At 40.8% G+C, this 12,456-nt stretch overlaps 1 protein-coding gene across 1 annotated transcript in view; it reads right to left on the bottom strand.

Moving 5' to 3' along the window:
- Iqch (IQ motif containing H) overlaps nt 1-11,658 on the bottom strand; it is a 130,473-nt gene extending 118,815 nt beyond the window's left edge. Inside the window, exons 1-2 of the mRNA XM_041679379.1 lie at nt 11,541-11,658; nt 1,127-1,188 (exon numbers count right to left, since the gene is read on the bottom strand). Coding sequence (XP_041535313.1) covers nt 1,127-1,188; nt 11,541-11,658 — 180 coding nt within the window. The remainder of the gene's footprint in view (nt 1-1,126; nt 1,189-11,540) is intronic.
- Nucleotides 11,659-12,456: the final 798 nt, after the last annotated feature.

Raw genomic sequence — 12,456 nt, 5'->3', positions numbered from 1 at the left:
GAGGAGCTGATCTATTGGGAGCTCACCAACGCCAGCTGGACTGTGACTGAAAAAGCATGGGATAAAACCGGATTCTCTCAACATGGCGAACAATGAGGGCTGATGAGAAGCCAAGGACAATGGCACGGGTTTTTGATCCTACTTAATGTGCTGGCTTTGTGGGAGCCTAGCCAGTTTGGGTGTTCACCTTCCTAGATATGGACGGAGGGGGAAGGACCTTGGACTTACTACAGGGCAGGGAACCCTGACTGCTCTTTGGACTGGAGAGGGAGGGGGAGAGGAGTGGGGGGAGGGGGAGAAGGGTGGGAGGAGGGGGAGGGAAATGGGAGGCTGGGAGGAGGTGGAAACTTGTTTTTTTTTTCCTTTTCTCAATAAAAAAAAAAGAAAGACATGACTAAACAAGGCATACCAGAAAAGTACTGCCAGATGTCTCCTTTCTATGGAGAAAAGTTTCAATTATCCTAAATCTGTCAGTGGTCCTTAAAATGAGAAAGCAACCTATAAAAAGTCCAGTATCTTTAAACTGGGGCTATCGTCAGAGGGTGAAATATACTGTACTGTAAGGGACTAATGTTAAAGAACTTATTTATTACACTTGTTTATTAATTTATTATAAATTTATTATATATAAATCTATTTATTAAAGTTTAGTTCTTTTAACTAATGTTAGTTAATTAAATGTTAGTTAAAGGAACCCCTTCCTCCTCCCCATCATGATTTTCTATGCAAACTTGGAGGGCTTGTCTTTCCTATGCTTAAAGACAAATGAGATATGGTAAGGGCCTCTCAATAGCACCCCCTGTACAACACAGATGTAGATGTAAAGCAGTTACTGTACCCCAGACTCTTGGCCTCTGACCAGCTGCTAGCATAGATCTCACAAGAATGCAACGGCTCTGGCTATCTTAGACACATGGTCATGGAGTTCATTTATGCATTCATCTTCCCTTTTAAAAGCAGGCGCTGACTGTATGTTCAGTAGTGAGCAGGGTGTGGGAGGCTCTGCCTTTGACCCATTGCACCACAGAGAAGAGTAATAACAATAGTAGCTACAATGCTCCCAGGAGCTGCTGAAAAGATGCTATTGCAGAGCCCAGCTTTCTTTCTGTGTTAGAAACATGAGTACCTTTGTCTTTTGTTTCTTGTGAGGCTCTTCCACATCTTCTGCAATTTGGTATGACTTCTGACCTAGAGCAAAGGGGGCTGTGGAGGGAGGTAGGGCAAAGTTACTTCTTTTAGAAAGAAAGGCTGAGCCATTTGGTGGATGCTGTGGAGTTCAGCTCACAAGTCCTGTGGCTCTGTCACCCACTGTTTGCTTCCTCCCTGCATTTCCTGTACCCAAATCATGACACCTCTGTGACTGCTAACTCCAAAGCCAAATCTATGGGAGGACAACTACTTCCTTAGAACACATGGTCAGGCCGGGCGGTGGTTGCGCACGCCTTTAATCCCAGCACTTGGGAGGCAGAAGCAGGCGGATCTCTGCGAGTTCGAGACCAGCCTGGTCTACAAGAGCTAGTTCCAGGACAGGCTCCAAAACCACAGAGAAACCCTGTCTCGAAAAACCAAAAAAAAAAAAAAAAAAAAAAAAAAAGGACACATGGTCAGCCCACCGCATGCAAAATGCCTGGACAAAAATTAGACCTGTAAAGCACAAGGATTAGAGAGGAAAATTTGTTTCTTAAAACGAAGACTCCTTTAAATTGCCACATTCCCAAGTTTATGGACAAGATAATTAATATAGTTGCATATGATGGACTATTTTATTGGGTAGCTATTAAAAAAAGATGACTAGAAATTAAAATGTTAAAATGCCCTGAGGGAACTGATTTGGTGAATAACACCATAAAGATTATTTTTGGAATTATTAATCTACAAGAAACAACTCTCTCAACTCTCTCAGTCATTTCTTTCCTGCCAGCTGGCTGCAAACTCAACTGCCCTCTGCAGATAGGCCAAGCTTGGCCTTCTAGGGAGAAATCCCTTCCATTATTCTTACCAAGAAAGAAAAGGATTATTTGAATGGCTGTTGAATACAAAGAAGGGAGCCTTCTTCCATCCCAAGTCCTTCAACTCAGCCCTCTTTTCTGTCTGTTCTGTACCAGCAGTCTTTGAAAGAATTGGCATTGATCAAATGTAATAAATGATAGCAATGCACAACTTAGGCTCACTCGGAGGACTCAGTTAACTCAGCCTCAAGTTGGACATCTCTTTAGAAGTAACAAGAATTTCAGAGCATCAAAACTTGCCACACGAGGAATTTGTTTGTTGCATCTGGCCTAGTCTTACCCACTCTCTGATTACTGGCTTCTAGTGAGTCCCTCTGTGACTCCTCCCCATTCTGTAGTCCAGTACACCACACAAGAGTCAGCAGACCCCATTAGAAGCCTACAAGTTCTTGCCTTGACCTGTGCACTCTTCTTTCTGGTGCTCACTTGGAACTCTGCTGTCCTCCTCTGCCCCATCCTGGGTGTCTTAAATCCATACATTTACAAGCAGAACTTGTTTTTTCTAATGTCTGCAGACTCAGTACAGTTTTTGTTTACCTTTTAGGCTCCTAAAGACAAGTGAGCTTTGGGGCTAAATTCCTGTGCTTAGACAACATAGTACTTGATAAGTTTTCAACTTTTTTATCTACTCTTTTATTATTATTATGATGATGATTATTATTATTACAAATTTTCACCTCCTCCCATTTTCCTCCCCCTTCCCCCAGTTGCCCTCTTCAGTCCAAAGAGCAGTCAGGGTTCCCTGCCCTGTGGGAAGTCCAAGGTCCTCCCCCCTCCATCCAGGTCTAGGAAGGTGAGCATCCAAACAGACTAGGTTCCCACAAAGCTAGTACATGGAGTAGAATAAAAACCCAGTGCCATTGTCCTTGGCTTCTCAGCAGCCCTCCTTGTCAGCCACGATCAGAGAGTCCGGTTTGATCACATGCTCCATCAGTCCCAGTCCAGCTGGCCTTGGTGAGTTCCCATTAGATAGGCCCCACCGTCACAGTGGGTGGGTGCACCCCTCACAGCCCTGACTTCCTTGCTCATGTTCTCTCTCCTTCTGCTCCTCATTTGGACCTCGGGAGCTCAGTCAACTTTTAAAGACTTTTGGTTAAATTTAGAGAAGAGGTTGCAAAGTCTTATCCATTTTGCACAGATAAGGCGCAGCCAGTGGGACCTGCAGACTCTCGGGCGCCACTCAGAGGCTGCCGTTTTGCTGCACTGCTCTCTGGCCGTGGACTTTAGGGACACACATCTGAGCAGTATGCCTCTATCTTTATAAAGTTGTATTCCTAGGATTGCCTGATTTCAAAGTCAGGTTCCCTTCTGGAAAGTTTCTAAGACAAACATTTCTAGGAGAGACATTGGCCATTTCAGAAGGGGAAAAAAATCATTCATTTGTAAAGTAAAAAAATAAATAATTTTATGTGTAAAATTATATTTTGCTGCATGTATGTCTGTATGCCTGGTGGCAACAGAATTCAGAAGAGGGCACTGGATCCCTTGGAACTAGAGTTGCAGACAGTTGTGAGCTGTCACGTGGGTGCTGAGAACTGCAAGTGCTCTTAACCACCGAGCCATCTCTCCGGCCCGTTGGTATTTTTCTTGACAAATCTGTATACTTCTGTGGTCATTACTGATGCCTGCATACAAATAGCCTCCTCCTTTCTTCCTGAATAATTTAAAACCTGTTTTTCTTTAGGGTGAGAATATACCCAGTTCCTAAGGTTGTCAGATTTATCAAGAAATAAAGGATATGTAATTTAAAAATTTAATTTTGGAAGTCAGTTTTAAATATATCTCAAATATTAACTATATTTAGGTAAGCCAATAAAGGACAGAATGCTTACTGATGGATTGGACTGATCACAACTCATCATGCTATGTATTCAGTCTAAGCAGTCTAAATAAAAACACTGACTCTATCCCTGGATATTTCCCTGTCTCCCCTGTGGCTAATGGTCATGTACTGATAGTTTTAAAAGGAAACATGCCCTTCACCACTGTTTCCCCCCTTTTCCTACCTAGAATGTGTATGGAAGGTCCAGGTTTGCAAGAGGGATCTTACAGCCGAGACATGATGAACTTGAGGATGAGAGCAAACTTGCTGGAGGTCAATTAGACGAAGCACCTGCCAGTCCTCTCACCCCAACGTGAAGAACTATTGCTAAAAAGACTAAACTCACAAAGTTCTGGCAAGGATGTGGATAAAATGAACACGCCCCTGCACACTATGCCAGGAGAAACGTGCTATAGCAGCAGAAACGAAGCAGGTGTTTGTAGTCAGGGTGAGGGGACAGTGCAGCCAAAGAGTTACAGAAGTGAGCTTTATGCGGGGAGGACAGGGGTGTGCATGAGGTTGGCTGGGTAGGCCCTGACTGGCTGCAAGAAGGACATTTCCCAATAGGAGCGTGAAAGGAGCAGGCTGTCTAATGCAACCGGGTGCAAAACTGCAAATTCAGAAGACTTTAATGGTAGGTTTCTTTTTCCTGGGTGAGGGGTGTGTCCATTGGAGGAATTGAAACCCACTGCAGCCTTGTAAGCAACTTATTGGTGGACTGAGACAAAATGGTGTCACCAATGTTAAGCTATATCAATGGGAACATAAATTATGGAAAATGGAGGTTCCACAAGAACTAATAATAGAACACGATGATTGCCACATATGTGAACTCTAGATAGGTTAATTTCATAGAAGTTGACAGTAGAGTGGTAGCTAGCAAAGGCTTGGAGAGTAAGGGGGAGGAGAGACGGGGAGATATTGCTCATGGTGTTGAATCACAGTGTCTTAGGTTTCTATTGCTATGACTGAACACCCTGCCCAAAAGCAACCTGGGAGGAAGGAGTTTATTTCAGCTTACAGGCTGTAGTCCATTATCCAGGGATGTCAGAGAAGGAACTCAAAGCAGGAAGTTGGAGACAGGAAATGATACAGAGGCCATGGAGGAGTGCTACTTCTCAGTTTGCTCCCCAGGCTTGCTCAGTCTAATTAAGTATACACCCAGGTTGCTAAGGGTGGCGCTATCTAAAATGGCTGGGTCCTCCTATATCAGTCACTAAACAAAAAAATGCCCCATAGACTTGCCCACAGGCAGATATTATGAAGGCATTTTCTCAATTTAGAGTCCTTTTTCCCAAATGATTCTAGCCTATGTCAAGTTAATGGAAAATTAGCCAGCACAGAATTAGAAAAGAACAAGAAGTTTTGGTGTGCTATTTCAACGAGTATAGTGACAGTTGATAATAATGTCCCACATATGTCAAAAGTTCCTACCATATAGAAATGATAGATATTTGAGATGAATGTGTTCAAATTTGTTTAAATATTATGCAATACATATATGTATCAAAATATAACATAACCCATTAGCCATGTGACATTTTATATATTTGCTAAATAAAAATGTAAGAAAACATTACAAAGGAGTTTAGGTCAGCTCACACATGAACAAAAAAATCATTCATGAACATTAAAGCAATTATATATATATATATGCATATATATGATAAAGCAGTCATCATAAAATGCGCCTTAAGCAATTACAAACACGCTTAAAACAAATTAAAAATTATAAAATCTCTACAATAAATTAGAATGTATGAAAAGAAACAAAATGAAAAAAAACTAAAAATGCAATAACCTAAGTTCAAAAGTACAAAGAATGACTCAAAATTAAAATGAAAGACGTAAAGGGATCAGTGATTTGGAAGACAGAAAAGCAGAAATCACTCAATCTGAGTAACAGACCCGAGGCAGAATGAAGAGAAGTGAGCAGAGCCTAAGGACTTATGGGACAAGAGAGTCTGTGTCTGTGCCATTGCGGTCGATACAGAGGGAGGCTGTAAAGAGAAACAATGGCTGTGAGCAATCCACACCTGGTAAATAAAAGCCACAGGTTTAAGAAACTAAGCCAAGTGGAAATGGGCAAAAGCTGAGGAATTCCAAGGCAACACATATCATGCTAAAAACTGAAAACTAAAAATGCAAAATAAAATATCAAAAGCAGATAGAGAAAAGTCATATCTTAACTACTGGAGAAAAACTTCACTGTCAATGGGTTTCTAATCAGAGGCTGAAAAAAGACATGGCATGACTTTTTTTCCTCAAGTGCTAAAACAAAGACATGGCAACCAGAATCATATGCTTAATGAAAAGTTTTTGAGGGGCTGGAGAGATATGTCAGTGGTTAGGAGCAGTGATGCTCTTTCAGAGGACCCAGGTTCAATTTCCAGCACCCACATGGCAGCTCACCCACTTCTCTGTAATTCTAGGCCCAGGGAATCAGACACACACATACACACACAAGCAAAACACTAATGTACATTTAAAAAAAATCATGTTTTTTAAAGCAGCTTTTAAAAAGTTTTTCTTTTGGGAAAAAAAGATGGGAACTCAACACATTCCCAGATGAAAGAAAATCAAAATAATATATTATTCATATACAGACTCTAAGAGAATGGCTAAACAGGAAGGAAATGATCAAAGAAGAATGCTTGCAAGACGAGAAAGTGAAGAACACAGACAGCAAATTAGCAGAAATAAAAGACATTCTTTTTCCTTTTGCATCTAGACATTATTTTTGATGGTTGAACCAAAACTCTTTAACACTTCCTGGTATGAATCTAAATGTAGGTAGATGAAGCAGACATAAAAACACCTTAAGACACAGGGATCGCATGCCTACACATTGATCCAAAAAGAGGAGAGCGCATGTGCAATCACACACCTAAGGATTCATCCAAAGAGTGAGTTCACTCATTTCATACAACGCCTGCACACTCATGTTTATAGGCGCTGACTCAGAACTGCAGAAAGCTTGAAATGACCGTTTCCTTCAACAGGTGCACAGCTTAGCAGCTGCAGCATGCTAACATGGAACATTACTTAGCAGTACATGGGTAATTATCGCAACGAGCTTCAACTGAATTCAACAAAATATTAAAAAGAATTCATATCATGACCAAGACAGATTCATTCTGAATGCAAAGAGGGGACAACATATGTGTTAGTTAAATGTAATACAGCATATAAACATAATCAGATAAAAGTCCTGTAGTTATTTCAATACACACAGAAAAAGCCTTTGACAAAGTTCAAAATCTTTTTTTTTTTTTTTTTTTTTTTTTTTTTTGGTTTTTCGAGACAGGGTTTCTCTGTGGTTTTGGAGCCTGTCCTGGAACTAGCTCTTGTAGACCAGGCTGGTCTCGAACTCACAGAGATCCGCCTGCCTCTGCCTCCCGAGTGCTGGGATTAAAGGCGTGCGCCACCACCGCTCTGAAGAAACTAGGAAGAGAATGAGCATACCTCGCCATAATAGAGGCTACATGTGGGCTACATAACCTAATGATACAAGGAGTGTGAGAAAACTAAAATCAGGGAAGAGACAAGGTGATCAACTCTTCCCATTCTCACTCTGTATAGTTCTTGAATTCTTACTCAATGCAGTAAGGCAAGAAGAAATAAAAGGGTTGTTGTTAGGAAATAAAAAGTCCAATAATCATATTTTCAGATTTGAGCATATACATAAAGGACTCTATCAGAAGATTCTTGTTCTGATTTAAAAAAAAAAACTTTCAACAAGTAGAATGGTACTAAATCAACACACAAAACCTAGTAGATTTTCTTTCCTTTGCGGGGGATGGGGTTTGAGACAGGGTTTCTCTGTGTAGTCCTAGCTGTCCTGGAACTCACTCTGTAGATCAGGCTGGCCTTAAACTCACAGAGATCCACCTGCCTCTGCCTCCTGAGTGCTGGGATTAAAGGCGTGCACAACCACCGCCCAGCTAATCTTTTCTAGATCCCAACAACAGATCATTGAGGTTTAAAAAAAAAAGCCAGAAAACTAATTCTATTTATGCTAATTAAAAAACAAACAGCAGAATTAACATTGTTTAAATGGTCATATTACCAAAAGTGAAGTATGGATTCAATGCAATTTCCATCAAAATGCCAGTAACATTCTTCACAGAAGTAGGCCTTAGTTTGCCCCCAAGTCTAAGCAAAACCACTAATCCTAGACATATCACAACACCTGACTGTATACTGTACTCCAGAGGCATAACTAAAACAGCATTGTTCTACCCAATAGAAAGCAAAGGAGCTGGGAAGATGAGCCAGTGGATAAAGTACTTGCTCAGCAAGCATGAGAGTGGGAGTTTGATTCCTAGAACTCATAAAAGCTGTGGAGACATGGTGACTACCCATAATCCCAGGAGTCAAGATACAGAGACAGGGTCTCATGAGCTACAGTTAGACTCAGTGGGATCGTCAGCACTATGTTCAGTGAGAAACCATGCCTCAGTAAATAAAGTGGAGTGAAACTGAGGAAGACACATTACATGCACACATGTGCACCTGCTCACACATGTGCCCCCAAACACAAAACACATGTATATCACACACACACACACATATATTGGATTTTTCAAGACAGGGTTTCTTCTTTTTTTTTTTTGTTTGTTTGGTTTTTTTTTGGTTCCTGTCCTGGAACTAGCTCTTGTAGACCAGGCTGGCCTCGAACTCACAGAGATCCGCCTGCCTCTGCCTCCCGAGTGCTGGGATTAAAGGCGTGCACCACCACCGCCCGGCTATATTTTTAAAATAGAAAAGAAGAGCAAGAAATAAGCCTAAGAAGTTATAACTATGTGATTCTTGACAAAGATACCAAAAAATATGTATTGGAAACAAAGACAACCTGTTTACCAAATGATGGGAAAACCAGATGTCCATATATAGAAGACTGAAACTAAAGCCTCACCTCTCATGCTGTTCAAAAACTAAACCAAAATGGACCAAAGACTTAAAGGTAGTAGCTGAAACTCTGAGCGTTCTAGAGAAAAACAGGAAAAACACTTCAAGATCTAAGCATGGGCAAAGGCTTTTTAAATAGCCAATATTTCAAGAAATAATAACAAAACATTAATGTGATTACATAAAATTGAAAAGCCTTGTCCCTGAAGAAGAAACATCAGCAAGTGAAAAGAAACCTTTTAGAACAGGATAAAAGATTTGTTGGCTGTCCACCCAGTAGGAGGGCCATGTTTAGAGTATATAAAGGACTCCAAGGATTAACCAAGGAGTAAATACTCAAGTGAATAGATAGGAAATTAAGCTGAAAAGATGATCTCCAAAGAAGTACCAGTGTCCCGCTAATAAAGAAAAGAATGCTCAGTGTCTCACAATGAATGCTATAGAGGATCCAGGGAGGAAAAGGGAACACTGATTCACAATTGTGATGATGTAAATTAATCCACACTATGGAAACTAGTGTGGAAACGATGAAACATCTAAGTTCCATATGATTCAGCCGTATCACATGTTGGCATATAAACAAAGGACTCAAAATCAGTTTACTATAGATATGCCTGTTTCTCCTTGAATCCTTGAATCAGCTTGGCTTAGATTTAAATAAATAAATAAGCACACACAGACAATGGGGTCTATTAAGACAATCACACCATTTGCTGGAAAATTCATGGGACCTGCCTATTTTCCATAAACACAAGTATTTTCTAATTTTCTCATATGTAGGAGTAGTTAGGAGAGGGGAAAGATAGGAAGATCAAAGGGAGATAACTATTGGTGTAGAAAGGGAAAGAGAAGGGGGTGGGAACAACAGAGTAATAAAAGAAGTGAATATGGCTAAAGTATATTGTATTCATGGAAATGTCAGAATGTATCCCCCCCCCCAAAAAAAAAGCTACAACCTGGAGGATTCTCCTGAAGATTGCCCTTAGTGGAGAAATACCGAACCCAAAGGTTACATACTCTTATGAGTGCATTTATGTGACAGTTTTGAAATGACAAAATTATACAATGAAGAACAGATTTTTGGAAGGCCAGGGATTAAAGGGGTTTAGAGAGAAGTTCATAGGGCTGTAGCCTTTGGTGATAAAAATATTCCGGTCTTGACGGAATCAGTATCCTGACTGAGGGTTAGCACCTAGCTCAGTGGTAGAGTGCTTGCCGACCATGGACAATGCCCTATGTCTGGTCCTCAGTACAAGCAATATATATCCTGATGGTGATATCATACTATAATATTTCACTTTGTTATTATTTGGGGAAAGCATGCAAATAATTCTATTAGTTCTTATAAATACATGTGGGTATATAATTATTTCAATAAAACTTTCATCTTAAAAAGATATTATAAAGGATAATAAAACATCAAGTCACAGAGTAGGAAAATTATACATAGAACTCATAAAAAATTTGTACCGTGAATATACAAGTAATATGTTTACTAAAAACAGAAGGACAAAACAGTTGCAAATAAAAAAAACCAACACCCTAGATCACTTCATAAAAGGACATTCAAACAACAAATAATACATCATTTTTTCAAACTTGTCCTGCTTTATATTTTAATTTTTTACTATTTTGCCTTGTTTCCCCAAGCAAACTTAAATCCTCTTGAAAGCACCAACTCTCTAACACACCCTGCAGAGACTCTCAACTCCCCAACACAGTGCACAGGTTCCCAATTCCCTAACACAGTGCACAGGCTCTCAACTCCCTAATACAGTGCTCAGGCTCTCAACTCCCTAACACAGTGCACAGGTTCTCAACTCTCTAACATAGTCCACAAGCTCTCAACTCCCTAACACAGTGCACAGGTTCTCAACTCCCTAACACAGTGCACAGGTTCTCAACTCTCTAACACAGTGCACAGGCTCTCAACTCCCCAACACAGTGCACAGGCTTTCAACTCCCTAACGCAGTGCACAGGCTCTCAACTCCCCAACACAGTGCACAGTCTCTCAACTCCCCAACACAGTGCACAGGTTCTCAACTCTCTAACACAGTGCACAGGCTCTCAACTCCCTAACACAGTGCACAGGCTCTCAACTCCCCAACACAGTGCACAGTCTCTCAACTCCCTAACACAGTGCACAGGCTCTCAACTCTCTAACACAGTGCACAGGCTCTCAACTCCCTAACAGTGCACAGGTTCTCAACTCTCTAACACAGTGCACAGTCTCTCAACTCCCTAACACAGTGCACAGGTTCTCAACTCCCTAACACAGTGCACAGGCTCTCAACTCTCTAACACAGTGCACAGGCTCTCAACTCCCTAACACAGTGCACAGTTCTCAACTCTCTAACACAGTCCACAAGTTCTCAACTCCCTAACACAGTGCACAGGTTCTCAACTCCCTAACACAGTGCACAGTTCTCAACTCTCTAACACAGTCCACAAGCTCTCAACTCCCTAACATACTGGCACAGGCTCTCAACTCCCTAACATACTGGCACAGGCTCTCAACTCCCTAACACAGTGCACAGGTTCTCAACTCTCTAACACAGTCTACAAGCTCTCAACTCCCTAACATACTGGCACAGGCTCTCAACTCTCTAACACACTGGCACAGGCTCTCTGTGGATATTCTGAGCTGCTTTGTTTACTCAGATAACCTCAAGATGCTTTAAACTCTCATCCTGTGTATTATTGATGATTAAAGCTGTCCACTGGCAGAGTCTGGGTTTGGGAGAGGGAGACCATTCCTGAAGAACCCCCAGCTAAACCCACAGGCATGATGTCTTACCTTCTGCTGGAATCTTACGTGGCTCATCAAAACTATGCAGATGAATTGCTTGGGGTTTAATGGGTGGATTCTGAAAGGTAATCCTTGCTGTTGGGGGAATCAGCCCTCGTTCTATCATACTTAAGATCCCTAAAAGGAAGGTTAAGAGAACAACAAAACACTAGTTTAAGCAATTCTGAAATCTGAGCTCTGTGAATTTCACAATGGTAACTTGACATCATTTATCATCTTATTTGTAAAGGTACATTCTAGTGCCTTAATCTTTTGCATGAAAAATAGCTACAGTACACTTTAAGCTTAATATTCTAACCCAAGGGGAAAATCATTTCCAATTGCAGTAATATGAAATCAAATAGCACTAAGATAATTTCATTTTTAGGTAGAAATATAATTTCAAGACAACTAAAACTTCCTTACACTTAGAGAATTTTCAATCACTGGTGATTTTATTGTTCTTTTTGAAATTCGGGGATGTGAGGCACACATTCTTAAAGCAAAGATGATCTTTTGTTCTGAAAGAAATAAAATCTATATACTTGAACCTGTGTGCCTGCTGTTCTAATCACTCATACTTTGTAAATGAAGGAATTACCTTTAGATATGATCATATCATCAGCAGTTATGAAAGCCAGACTGGATATTTGATTCTATTAGGGCAACATGTTCATTGGGCAGTTTCTTGTCATCAGTAAGGCTGCAGCCAGGTCTTTCTAAGGGCGAGGCACTTTGTTAAACAAGTAAATGGGCAAACAATTGAACAAAGCCTGCTGTCAAGGATAGAGCTTTCCTCAGAGTGCAACTACTATTTCGACGTCAAAAATCCAGAACTTTGGGGACTACCTGCAACAAACTTGGGCTGGGACTTCTGATTCTTGCTGTGCCCTTGCCCAATAGAAAGAAAAGTGAACAACTTTCA

Source organism: Microtus oregoni, unplaced genomic scaffold (genome assembly GCF_018167655.1).
Source record: "Microtus oregoni isolate MIOR12 unplaced genomic scaffold, Mior012 000032F_ref0000030, whole genome shotgun sequence".
In the NCBI taxonomy this organism is placed as follows: Eukaryota; Metazoa; Chordata; class Mammalia; order Rodentia; family Cricetidae; genus Microtus; species Microtus oregoni.
The sequence above is the reverse complement of the archived record's forward strand: the minus strand, read 5'-3'. Positions and strand labels throughout refer to the sequence as shown.